Here is a 13,559-nt window from a genome sequence, read left to right as displayed (position 1 = left end):
ATTTTAAGAACAAACAAATTAAAAACAGCCGATTAAAAAAATCCCCTCTCCTGCAATTGTCCAAGACCAGAGGTCTGCACGATTCAACACCGTTAAAAGCCGCAAAGACTTACTTAAAACCCTGTGGAAAAATGAAAAAAAAGATTTACATTTCTTGTAATGTTACTACTATGATAAACACATAGATTTATCATAGAGGAGTTATCCTCTAATTTTTTTTTTTATATTAGTAAAATAAACAGCTGCACCGTGTGATGGATTGTTGGAGCATTATGGGTATTGTAGTCAGGAACCTGGTGGAGTGATATTTGCTTGAATTAAGTTTGACTTATCTGTCTGTTTTGCTTTGCTTGATTTTCCCGCATAAACAGAAAAATATGTCACTGTTTAAAATGAAAAAAAGATGTATTATTCTTCAACCAGAGAGCCCCAAAGGAGGGGCCTCATGTGGCTCTGGAGCCTCAGGTTACAGACTCCTGTCACAGAAAATAGAGCAATAAAAAACCTCTAAGAATATTTAACACTAGGCTGCATAAAAGTGTAGCTGTGGTGTAAGTGAGGCAATCTGGTAATTGAGTGCAGCAAAAAAAGAGACGATTCTCACTTGTGACTTTGAATTATCATTTAGATCAGAAAGCAAAAGACTTGTTAGTTCGACCTGTTTTTTTAAACCACATTCTATTAGCAAATAAAACTGCAGGAACCCACGCTTCTCTGAGAAATAAGTAGGCTGTGTTCCCTCACGACCTTGAAGCATAATCTATTTCCTGTCACCACGAGCCATAAAACATTCAGTTAAGAGCATAAAAGTCAGCCTGGAGTTTCTCCGCTTGTAGAGGGACTATCAGAAAAGCCTACAAAATTCAAAGCTCTAGATTATTATCATATTTGCTAAAAATCTAAATTGCTGTGAACTGTGTGAAAACATTTCAGGACAGTCTTGTCATCTTTGGGTTTCAGGATTTATGGACTAAAGCCATAAAGGGAAGTTTACCAGCAGACTAGAATCAACTGAGCATTTAGCATGGTTGCAAAATAATGCAAAACTCTGCAGATTTAGCAGAATCACACAGGGTCACTGTGTGTGACACATCTGTCAAGCGTGAAAGACTCAGACACTCACGCTGCCAAACTGGGCCTGTTGTGCAGTGTGAAAAACCTTGCTGCAGCACGCCAGGTTCTTTAATGAGCTCATACCTCTAAGCTTCCTTTGTTTTTTTTAAATTAAACACACAGTTGATTTGAAACACCCAGTCTCCTATGAGGCTGTGGTGTCATCGCTCTGTCCTACTTTTCATGCTTCTGCACAGCTACATTAGCTCCAACTTCAAACTTGGCGCAATATCTCGCCTTCCTACTTGTCAATGAAAGGTCATCTTCTTGAGTATTCTTGCAAATGTCAAAACTGATAACCGAGGTCTGCGATTCATGCTGGCTGTAGTTCCCCGCGATGATGCTGCCCAATAAATCATATCTGTGGAAAATAGAATTCTGAAAGAAGCGCAAAGGCTAACACAGTTATGGATGGATATTTTTAAGGATTGTTTAAATTAAAGAAGGTATTTCTTTTTGAAGAACTGCTGGGATACTGGTTTAGGTTTTGCCTCAAGATACAGCCATTGCAGTAGATAAACAAACAACAATAATAAAATGTTAAATTAAAACAATAAAGTGCATTTTAAATTGTCATGGGTTTTTGCAACCATAATTCACATAAAAAAAAACATTTTGTAATGTAGAATTCAACATGCAATTCAGCCATGCATTTTGAAAATGTATTTTGCAATTTAATCTACTATATTAAAATGACATTTCAATTCATTCTTTGCTTCAAACTCATTTTAAGGTAACTTATACTTGATTGCATTTTAATTTACCATGGGGTTTTTGTGTCAAAATTCAAAAGAAATTGCAAAACAGAGCTGAACCCGGTGTTATGCATTTTTGTTCACAGGGTGTCACACTATTTCCAACCCAAAATTAGAATTAAGAATGCAATTGCAAGATCAAATTGCCAGTTGAATTGTTTTTTGAGAACTGCATATTACCTAAAAATATGGGTAAAAAAAAAACTTCCCTTACTAACACCACAGATAGTTCTGCAAATATAAATTATTTTTATTCTACATTTAATTAATTAGTAATGGATTAATTAAAACAATGAAAATGTAGGTTATGATGAAAAAATACAACACATTTCTTAAAAATGTTATTAACAAGCCTCCACAAAATACTGTAAAAGCAAACATGCAAACTTTTTTATCAAACAATATATCGGCTAAATTGGCTGCTTGTCTTTTATTCTGTAAACAATGCTTTTTAATCTCAATAAAAATGTTTTTGATCAACATTAAATCACTTGTGGTTTTCATAATCCAAACTCTTTTCAAATATAATCTAATAAGCTCTCCTTGGGATTCTGAGCGCTCAGTTTGAACAAAAGCAAGTCACAGGTTTGAGGTTAGATGCATCAAGAAATGGATCCCAACATCCCAAATTGTTTTAATGTGGTAATCATCAAAAATGGAGAGCAGCCAAAACAGAATTAAAGCTCACAGATTAAAAAAGACCCTGCTATCTTAAACTAAAAGCCTGTGAGACCCAAATGAGCTTATTATCACATCTACAACAGCTTTATAAAAAGCCAATAATTCTATCAGAGGGGCTTTTTGATGTTGAGATATTTTATAAGCAAACATAATTCCATAATAAGAGATATTAGCATCAAGGAACATGAAATATTTGTCTCCTATCCTACCTACATCTTACCCCTCACCTTTGTTAAATATGCATGTAAATAATGTCTATGTAGGGACAAACAGCAAAAATCTTTCAGGATGTTTTACAATTTATGACATGAGAATTTTGTCTGCAGTTTATTTACTGAAACATCTTCAACAACCAGTTTGAAGTCAATGTAACCCCATCCACGGGTGTTTTTGCCTCAAATTTAAGTCTTAACAGCCATCATCTAAATTGTATTTGACAAGCAAAAATTGACAAAATTGAAAGAAAATTGTGCCCAGACTGGCGACCAGTCATTAATGGACGGATGGATCTAATTTAAGTTTAATTTTGTTGAATCAACAACCCACAAGCTTAAATTTGAGCCAAATAATTATGCAATATCAAAGGCAACACTGTCAATGACGTAACCATAGAAACACCGTCACCATGACTAAAAGAGGGAGCAAAAATAAATATCCTCCATTCAAATCCATGCTTGCAGACCAGAAAACAGGAAATAAGATTTTGAGACTTGGTATGTGAAAAAAAAATTTAAAAGGATAAATGTAACCTTTGAAAGACAAGTTTGGAGCAGCTTATGCAGTTGGTGCAAACCCACAGCACAGTATGTACTGTGACAAAGAGGATAACGTTTCTGCTCTTCATTCTACTTCCTCCCCCTTTGGCTGTAAATGTATGCTTTACTCTGTCAAGTCATGAAAATGTGTATTTATATTGGCTGTACTATTAATGGATCAAAAATAAAAGATGTCGTTTTCTTAAAAAAGCTTAAAAGTTTGCTCAACAACGGGATGTTCACTGAAATCTTTCAAGTAAATGTTTTTTTTAAGTTTTTATTACCTTGCTAACAATCTGATATGAAAATATTTAATAATAACATGTTTCACAAAGGGTTTGACTTAAAATAATATGAACTAAATGTAAAATTGTTCTGTGTTTGTTGTCTTGCAGCTACGATTTAATGCATACATGCACCACATGGATGGTTTATGCATTTAACCATCGATGGTGTATAAAAATCCTGGTAAAAATGGAGGATCTTCCATCAAGAAGCTGACTTGATAATTTGGTCATCCTCTGACAACAGCAGACTTGACAAAACACATATTTTCTTAAATATGAAAAAACCCAAACTCGCCTCCTCACCAAACCCTTCATTATAACACCCTAAAATGTAACAACACTGCACACGCATGTCAAAACAAAAGCACCATAACCTTCATCCTTACTCCTAAAATATCAACATAAATCCTCATCATCACACACACACACACATACATTGCAGCTGTGCTGGTATCTCTGTCTCCCTTCCCTCGCTGGATCTCTATCCCTTTGCCCATCACCATGACGATGGGAGCCAGTTCCATGGATACAGTCACTAGGCAACGAGCGGCATCACCATCAGCAGCAGCAGCAGGAACAGCAGTGTCCTGTCACAGCTGAAGTGGAGGAGCAGCAAAAAGCCCAAAACAACACTCCAACTATGCCTGCATGCAAGCTTGCTGTCTGAAGGGGAAATGCTAATGCATTTATCTTGTCTAGCATCCAAAGCGTTTCACTCAGCACTGGGATGCTGAACCCATGTGTTCACCCAAAGCATCTTGAGTTGGAGGAACATGAAAATAGTTTGAGGTTAAAAAAAATCAGGGTTAATGATTGAGAAGCATTGTGTGTACACTTTTAATGGTTTAAGGAAGTTTATGACTCACCTCTAGTTTTTAATAAAAGCTTCTTAACTGTTTGCTGAATGGATGATGGGAAAGTCTCGTTCCTAAGATAAAGAGGAATTCAGGTCTGCACTCTGCACTGTAAGATGCTCCCTGAGCCCAATAAATCCTGGGAATGTCATCTCAGATGACACAGGTGTCATCTGGTAATTAAAGGGACATTTTGATGGAAGAAGACAAGCAGGTGATCCACTTTTTTACCAACTCAAATATCAGGCGTTTTTCAATAAAAGTCTCAACCTACTGCTTAAGTCATTTTTGTTTGGTTTTAATCAGAATTTGCTATTTTTTTTATTCCAGGTTTTTGTAGTTTTAATGCCTTAAATGTGATTATTTTATAAAATATAAAACATACAATTCCCAGTTTTTTTTTTTCACTAGAAAGAAGACGCCTTAATATAACAGTAATGTTTAAAATTAAACAAAAATCGCAAAATGCATTTTAATTATATTCAATAAAACAGGCAAAAATTACTTGGCCAAACTAAAACATAGCTTCTATTCTAAGGACATCAACATTTATGATTATTTTGTGTTATGTGGTGTCAAAGACACTTTAAGCAGAATAATGTATGTGGTTTAAAGTATTTAACTAAACATTATTCTATTTTATTAAATCTACAAAAAAGGTATGTCGAATATTAATTTCTTTAGTCAACTTCTTATTGTTGGCTTTGTCTTCAGACAGATCCCAAAGGGACTAAAGTAGAAAAAACTTTTAATTTTTGATGAAGACCCTTTTCCAAAATGTATCCCAGCCAACTGCATATTGAGTTGTGGCTGTTCTGTAAAGAACAATAAGGTTGTGCTGCAACACTGTATTGCACAGAAAGCTAAAAATCAGACTCTCCATCATCTGGTGATGTATTAGTATTTTTTTTTTCTTGAATGTATACTTCACAACTTTAGGAAATAAATTGTTGATTCATTCATTCTAGACATGAATCATAGGAGGCTAAAGTTACACAAAAAAGCTATTTAAAAAAATCTCACCGCAGAGCAAAGAAGTTACTGAAAGTCTTATAAAACATACTAAAAGTAGGGGGGTATGGATTAATTTTAACAAGTTGATTCATATCATCGTTTGTGGTTGATGATATGATTCATAGCCGATAAAATGAAATTTTAGATTCATAAATTTCAGTCCACTGTCGTTTTTCTATGTAAAATAATACAATTACCACAACATTATACCACACTGTATGATCATGTCTTTAAAAAATTCTGTTTTCACACATTGGACTGTAATGATGGATTGATCTTTTTTCGCTGCCATCACGTGTGTTGTCCAATGTGATGGCACGTGGTCGTTTTTACGTTTAAAATAAACCTTCTGTGGATCAATCCAAATAGTATTTTTCAATATCAATTAACTCAGTAGATCTCATTTTAAAAGTAAAGGTCGATTTGATTTGATTTATTTAACAACTTGGTCACAGATAGATTGATCTAGTTGGATTTTAGGAATATAAATTGATTTATCGATTACCGCATATCTTCCAATATTGGCTGGCCTTTAATTAATGCTGGTGTCCAATAAACGTCGGGTCCAGCAGGTGTTAGACAAATAAGACGCCGGTCTCTAATAGCGGCCGGGCACAGTTGTGAAGACACAGGGTGTCTATGGTATTTGTGTTATGAGTCAGTGTAGCGATGGTCAAGAAATGCTCAATCAATTTAATGTTTAAACTTCGTGTGGCGCCGTCCACTAAAGAACATCTGGCTATGTAGGTGCCATAATGAGATGGCACAGGTGCAGTTTAGGGGCATCTGCCTGGTTGTGGGTGTGTCCCTATCGGCGGACGCGTAATTGCGCATGAGGCCACATAAACAAGGAAACGTTTCCTGGTGGAGGTGCAAAGAAAGTGTATTACGAATTATAAAAACTGGTTTGAAAATGGATTATTGAGCAAAGATGGAAAGGTGAGCGTGTCTCCAGGAAAATGATTTGCATGAAAGTGAAGAGGATTTTTGATACGGAGATTGACGATGCTTCAAAACAGAAACGTTCACAGCCAGCGCTATCAGAGCATAATACAATGTTGTCATCTTTTCAATAAATCCTGAAATGTTCATCTGGTAATGTGTTGTCTGCATTTCTTGACTGAATTTCACTGCAAAATGAACTCATTAGCCATCACCATTCTGTCTGTGATAGAATAAACGACAGTCTCCAATAGACGCCGGTCTCTAATAAACGCCGGAGCTGGAACTACTATTGGAAGACATACGATAAGTCAATTAATCGTACATAAAAGGAATTTTTATAACTGTTTTAGCACTACACCATTTGTTTTTCAGAATAAAACAGCTTATGCTGCATAAAAGGAAATGAAGAAAAATTTAAATAAAACAACTGGAAACAGGATGGAAAATTGAACAAGAATCTCCTGTGAATTCATGCAAAGAACTAATTCACAGAGACATGTAGATGCAGCCTGAGCAGTCCATGTCCAAAGAGGACAAATAGGACAACTCCTCCCTGAGTGTTTGCAAAATTATACAAAGTAAGGCTATTAAGTAGGAGTTCAAATCCCTCCTGAAAAGCAAATTATTAATAGTCATCGTTAGAGAAACACAGAACGAGAGGCTTTGAAATATTTTTGCATTGAAGATTGTAATTAAATATTCTCTTTGATGCTCCCTTTTTGTGCACGCCTCAGTGCAAACTAATATGTAGCATAAAGAAGAGCACCCCACACTTTACAGCACACACTTTAACCGGAGCGATTAAGATCCAGATAATATAAAATGTTTAAGTGCAGCAGTAAAGCATTGGGGCTGGATGGGTAACACGCCCGTGTCATTACAAGCTTGTAACAGGTGTGACAGCCTGATACAGAGAAATAATGGGACGGCTATGGGGAATAAGCCAAGGAACCTGCGGCTGGTGGATTTAACAGGTGTGTGCATGTAGATAATGCATGAACGCAAGACGTGACAGCAGAGCAGCCTGGGGTTACATGTCAAGATGGGGAGGCACTGCATCGTATATCATCATCCCTCCTCCTGCAGATATGGTTGTTTCATGGGATCATTACTGAAAAGGCCGGAGGATGAGGATCTAGGATGAGATGAATGGCTTTCTTTTTTCTGGTGCAAGATATAATTTTTTTTTTTTTTTTTTTGAAAGCTGCAGATTTAAGAGCAACATTGATGCATTTTTCCAATACATTGTTTTAAAAAATACAAGCTTTAACCTTTAAGAATGCAATTCAGAAAAAAAAGAAGACATTTTGTTCTTCATTAAGAGCTGATTTAATGAGGAAAACCATTTAACAGAGCTGCCTTACGTTGTAAAGCCGAGTAGTTATCCATCTGTTAGGATGCTGGGAGGGGGGGATCCGATTCCTTAGGAAAAAAAAAAATTCTCTCTGGTGGCCCCTGTGGATTCCAAAGCATCAAGCGGGATCAGGCTACCGGGACGAACCGAGCCGGTGTGAAACAGGTACCCGCATCTTCAGTCCCCTCGGGGAGCAAAGAGATGAGCGCATCTACGGGACATTCATTTCCCTTGATTTAAATCCAAGTCACACGCGAAGCCTCCACTCCGATCCCCTCGGTCCACGGCACGGAAAAGCTGCGGGGAAACGACGGGAACATTGTCCGTGAAAACCCGCTGCACGTCCAGGAGGAGCGTCTCCTCCCATCTGTCCCCCGCGGAGAGAGAGAGGAGAGGGAGGGATGGAGATGCAACCGGGGCGCCAGAGCAGGTGCGTTTGCGCGTGCGCACCAATAACCGTGTTATGAGTTCATATGGAGAGAGGGATGAATATTTCATCTGTGCGGGTGTTGTTTAATGAAGACGGAGCCTGTCTTTTTAGGGCCGCTGCCATGCTGCTTCTTTCATCTCTCCCGAGGTTTTTTTTCTTCTTTCAAACCAAAATAGCCCAGTTTTGACAGCTCAATTTATGAGACGATGTTTGCACGAGCAGCTCGAGTTATTAATAACCTGAAATATCATGGAGAAAAAAAAAACTGTAAGAAAATTTTACTTGCGTTGTCATTAAACATATGTTAATAAAGCTGTTGTATTTTTTGTAATTACATTTTAAAATTAGCCTAATTTACAGTTAGTGCAAAGACCCATTACAATGAAAATCGTGTTTTTGACATCGACAATTGGCTAAAAACTGCATTACTGCATAGCTCCGATACTGCTTTATATTAGCAATATGCTAATTTTAGCTTGTCCTTGTGAAATGCTATAAGCTTGCGGGAGAACTTCTGTCCAAACAGTCACGGCCGTAAGGTAAGACATTAATAAAATAATCCATAACTACTAAAAAAAAGACCTATATAGCACAGCACTATGTAGTGTCCTGAATTTTAAAACCATGCTTACTACTTTTCTTTTGTTTTATTTTGTTTTTTAAACGCTGGCTAGCGCGTCACCAATTTCATGAAAAAATTTCTAACCAATACAAACATTTCATGACGTCTAATTGTGCTCTGATAGTGAAAATGCCGATGGTTTATATAAAAATACATTTAAATTGTTTTTTGTTTTTTTTTTTTGCTAAATTGTTTTACCACAATGCATTGTGGTCTATATTTGCTAATCAAGTGAGCATCGATGCACACTGTTTCTGGGAAATTCTGGGAAATTTTTAGGGCACTCGGCTTCGGAATTGTAAATATAGACAGCACTGCAAAATGGCAAACACACTATATAGTGCACTGTAGTGAAGGGATTTGAACTTGGTACATTTTACATTAAAATTGGTAAGATTACTTTTTAAATTTTATGTCAAATTGTGTTAAATAGCGTTAATTTCTCCAATTTGCAGGTCTATACCTGTAAACTGGAAATAACTTTACACAATGGTTGCCATTTTGTCTGATGCACATGATTACAGGATTTATGAGGTAAATTAAAAAACAAAAAAAGTGACTCCAGAACTGATTTGCTTTTTACTGAGCCCTGAAAATGACGGCAAAATAAACAAATAAACAGTTCCCTCAAATTAGTATTTTGTGCACATAAGTTAGCATTTTGAGAGCACTAAATTTGAGGGCAAAATGCTAACTTATACGCACCAAATGTTATCTTGTGTGCACAAAAGTATATTTTGAGGGAACATTGTTTTTTTTACGTCATGTCCAGGGCTTTGTAGTTGTTATTCTTGAACATCGAGAAACAATAAACACTTACTGCCTTTCATAATGTAGTAAAGTCATCCACTTTGCATGTTAGAATAATACATTTTCATTTCTATTTACTTTTATTTTAATATCTTAATGAATATTTTTAAAGAAAAATGTTTCTGTAACATACAGCTTTGTGATTTTTTTTTCTTCAGATTTTCTGTTTTATTGCTGATGTTTTATGTCTTTATCCTGTATCCCCTTTTCTTTCCCTTTCACAAAAGGTCTGCCTTTTACCAAACCACAATTAAAAATAAGAAAATTGTTCTTGATCTGTTATCCCTGGAAATATAAAGGTTAAATCTAGCAAGAAAAAAAAATCCTCTTATTGTAGTAAAAATGAATAAAAAAAAAAGAAAACCAGATGTAAGTGTCATTAAATAAATATGTAAATATGTAGTTTTATGTGTGATCTATCCATGGTCACCAATGTCTGTTTAAGGTGGAGCACTATTTAACCTGAGGAAAGCTTGTATTCTATCTTGTTTACAGTTTTTTGTGTCTGGATGTGCACAAGTATCTTTTTAAAATTATGTTTAGCTTCTTCTTATCTAACTCTTCCCATGTGCAGTGTTTATCATGTGACCCATGCACTGCTGCTGTGGAACATTAGAAAATGTCCAGATTGGGATTTGATAAATCAGCCTTACAAGAAACTATCACAGCACAGAGGAGAACACTTTCTACAAGACAAACATATATTTAAAGAATAGGGTGACTAAGATTTCTGTTTAAATCAGTAGTGATAAAGGTTTAATGTGTTTTTATCAAAAGTAAAAAAACACACACTTTCGGTGGATGAATGTAGATTTTACTTGGATGGATCAGATATTATTATAAAGTCGATATGTGCGCATTTGTTATTGTCATTTGTTGTTTTTCCTCATTATTTTCTCTAAATATGAATGTTTTCTTGTATTTTTTTTAAAACAGCATCAATACACTGTCAACTTTGTAATACATGATTTAAAATTAGCCTTATCATCTAAGTGCATAAGTGTTTGTTTTGATAATGTGCATGCGATGTTAAAAGTGTATCCTCACCTGATTTTGGCTGAGATAAATCTAATTATCTGCAGCTCTGAACAAGATAAGATCGAAGATACATCGAGTTGTTGAGGAAAGGGTTTGGACCCCCTCCCAAATCAAATGCTTAATGTTGAGTGCCAAGCAGACATTGGGTCCCATTTACAGAGTTGTTGGTATGACCCAGCAGTGGATTGATTCCATAATCTCCCAGTCTCAGGAAGGAAAATGTGGGACACTGAGCTGGCTCACTTTCAACAATTGTTTTGTTTCTTAAATGATTAATTCATTTCTATTCACTCAGAGAACAAAATCCAGTAGTGCTCAGATCATTATTGTTATTTTTTAATCAACTTAAAATACCCCTAAGGGAGATGTAGTCTCTGTATTTAACCCAGGGTTTCCATGCAGAGAAGGAAGATCAGGCATTTGGGAAGGAACACGGAAATAAAACCTTGAGTCTGATATCCTCTGTAAATATTGAACGAAGGACTGCCAGATGGCATCAAACAAGCTCAGCTGTTTTTCTAATATGTATAATCCCTTCCATCTCACAAGAATTGACAGGATGATGAAGCCAATTTTTTATGTTGACAGTGTTTTTACCCTTCTGCATTATTGGCAGGATTTTCTGATGTTTGGACCCTTGAAAGATCTACTCGGCGTCCTCATGCCCAAACTATCCACTCAAGGAAAAAGATTTTCATCCAAGAAGACACATCGCTCCAAGTAATACGGCTGCAGCAGATCTCCAAAAAGGAAAAGGAAACGTAATGAAAGAGACACAAATCAGAAATATATGAATGGTAAAATAGTGGTCAAAAGGTTTGTTGTGGCGCCCTAGCAGGGTGGTTCTGCTTCACTTCACTATAACAGTGACACACTGTTCTCCACTGTGCCAGTTGGCTTTGCCTGGATGAAGCTTCAGTCATACCCAGATGGCAGCACTGGGATTCTCCTAGACTGCCCGAATTCGAGGAGAAGCTGGGTGTAAAAGGGGAGCTGTCACTGTGTCACACTAAAAGTCATTCTTTTCTGTGTTAGCCTGCAGATTGATTGGTGCCTCATCACATCCAGGTTTGTCAGGTTCAAACAAGCGTCAACAACATCTCACTTCTAGGGCTGAAATGTCCTTCAAACAAATGTGAGCGTAGTCTCTTTCGCTCAGGGATCATATTTGTTGCCTGGCAACAACAATTGACAAATGTAGAAGGCTTTTGGCCATTTTAATGATACGGTTCGTCTTTGCAGAGACTTATTGCTGTCTATTGTTAAGCACTGGACACAACAAGAATATTCAAACTAATTGCTTTGTTCAAAAATAAGCAATATCTTTAGAAAGAGTGAAAGAGTTGCTGACCCTAATCACTAAAACAAAGAACATGAAAATTTTTGTTTTTATACGTTAAATATTTCTCATGAAATCCTTGCTGAAAGCAAAGAGACTCAATGGATCAGGCCTAACAATGATTTAAAATCAATACAAATAGACTTCCTTTAGTTTTATGTTGTGTTCTATTACAGCAAACAGCTGCATGTGGTTACTGTAAATTAATTTTGCAATGTAATACGAGCTGCAGAATGCTATAACTGTAAGTTGTGATTAGATTTGTTTTAATTGGGAAAATATTAGAATTTAATGATGACGCGATCAGCAGTCTGGTCAAATATGAGGCTGTTAACTGAAGCACATCAAGCGAAAGCAAGGCCATAGATGGGTCATGCACATCAGTAATTGTCGAAGGAAATATAAAGGATCAGAACACCAGTGTTAAGAGAAGGTCCAGTCCAGATTCAAGATTCAATAATCAAGAGCCTTTGCCTCTATTTGCATTTATCCTTATTCTAGATGTTTAGAAGTTGTGGACGAAGGGTATCCTATCTTGGATGATCTCCTCCAGCTGTAGAAAATATTACAAAAATTAACATTAAATTACATAATATCTACCAATTGGAGGTTTCTTTAAGAGTAAACTCACTGTTCCATTGATGCCCTGTTCATATTCACCATTTTCTTCATTCACGGCTTACAGGAGACCAGTACAAATAATAAATGGCGTTTTCTTGTACGGCGCTTTTCTACCATCATCAAAGGCCCAAATCGCCTCACAGTCACAGACACATTCACACACCATTCACATGTTCATGGCGGCTCTGCTGCCGAACACTGGTACCAACCTTCTTGTCTTGCCCAAGGACACTTCGACACATGGGCGGTGCAAAGCGGGAATCGAACCTGCAATCATCCAATCAGAGGTCGACCGCCCTACGGCTGCACCATGGCTGATACAAACCCAAATCACCCTGTGTCCATTGAGATCCACCACTCTTTTCCACTTCTCCTTTCACTGATTGCTGCTAAATACCCAAATCAGGTTTGTTTGTTAGTCAGAATGTCAAGACCCTCCCAGCTAATCAGCATCAACCAATGCACGGAAAGATGGAAAATAATAAAGGTGATAGATCTGAAGAACCAGGGTTGGTCGAAGATGCTCAACATGATTGCAGCAGTGTAACAAGGATAAAGCAAACACCTAGGTAAATTCTTGTCAGAACTTGTGCTTAAACTAGCTTGAGGTCCAAGGCGAAAAGTTGAACTTTATCAACAATTCTGAAGGCCGGTTGAACTCCCAGAGCTCCCCAAAGAACCACTAAATAATCTCTTGTTTTGTTTAAAGTCCGGAGTGATGGTGCTACCAAATCTTAGCATCTCCATTGCTGACTCGAGGTTGTTAAACATAAAAATGGTGTAACTCCTCTTTGTTTAAAGTCTGTTGAGTTATAGGTTATTCTGACTACAACACTGGAAAAATTAAGTTATGTCATCTGCATATTTGAGTATATTCAAGTTATTGGATTTTCTGACTTTTCCAGAATTTTTTTTTTTCATTTTTGTATGTTGTTTTTAGA

General features: G+C 36.6%; 1 protein-coding gene across 13 annotated transcripts in view; it reads right to left on the bottom strand.

Annotated features, from left to right (window-relative positions):
* lrrc7 (leucine rich repeat containing 7) overlaps nucleotides 1–13,559 on the bottom strand; it is a 118,057-nt gene that overhangs the window by 70,053 nt on the left and 34,445 nt on the right. For 4 of the 13 annotated variants that reach the window (XM_024278408.2, XM_024278409.2, XM_024278402.2 and 1 more), the window contains exon 1: nucleotides 7,769–8,428. The exons of 2 other annotated variants lie outside the window; for them this stretch is intronic. In XM_024278408.2, the coding sequence (XP_024134176.1) occupies nucleotides 7,769–7,793 (25 nt within the window). In that variant the 5' untranslated portion in view covers nucleotides 7,794–8,428. Of the gene's footprint in view, nucleotides 1–7,768; nucleotides 8,430–13,559 lie in introns of those variants that run through there. 7 more of the 13 variants (XM_024278412.2, XM_024278411.2, XM_024278404.2 and 4 more) reach the window with 4 other exon arrangements.

The sequence above is a fragment of the Oryzias melastigma genome, linkage group LG4 (genome assembly GCF_002922805.2).
Source record: "Oryzias melastigma strain HK-1 linkage group LG4, ASM292280v2, whole genome shotgun sequence".
Classification (NCBI taxonomy): Eukaryota; Metazoa; Chordata; class Actinopteri; order Beloniformes; family Adrianichthyidae; genus Oryzias; species Oryzias melastigma.
Note: the sequence above shows the minus strand (reverse complement) of the source record. Positions and strands in the feature narration are given on the sequence as shown.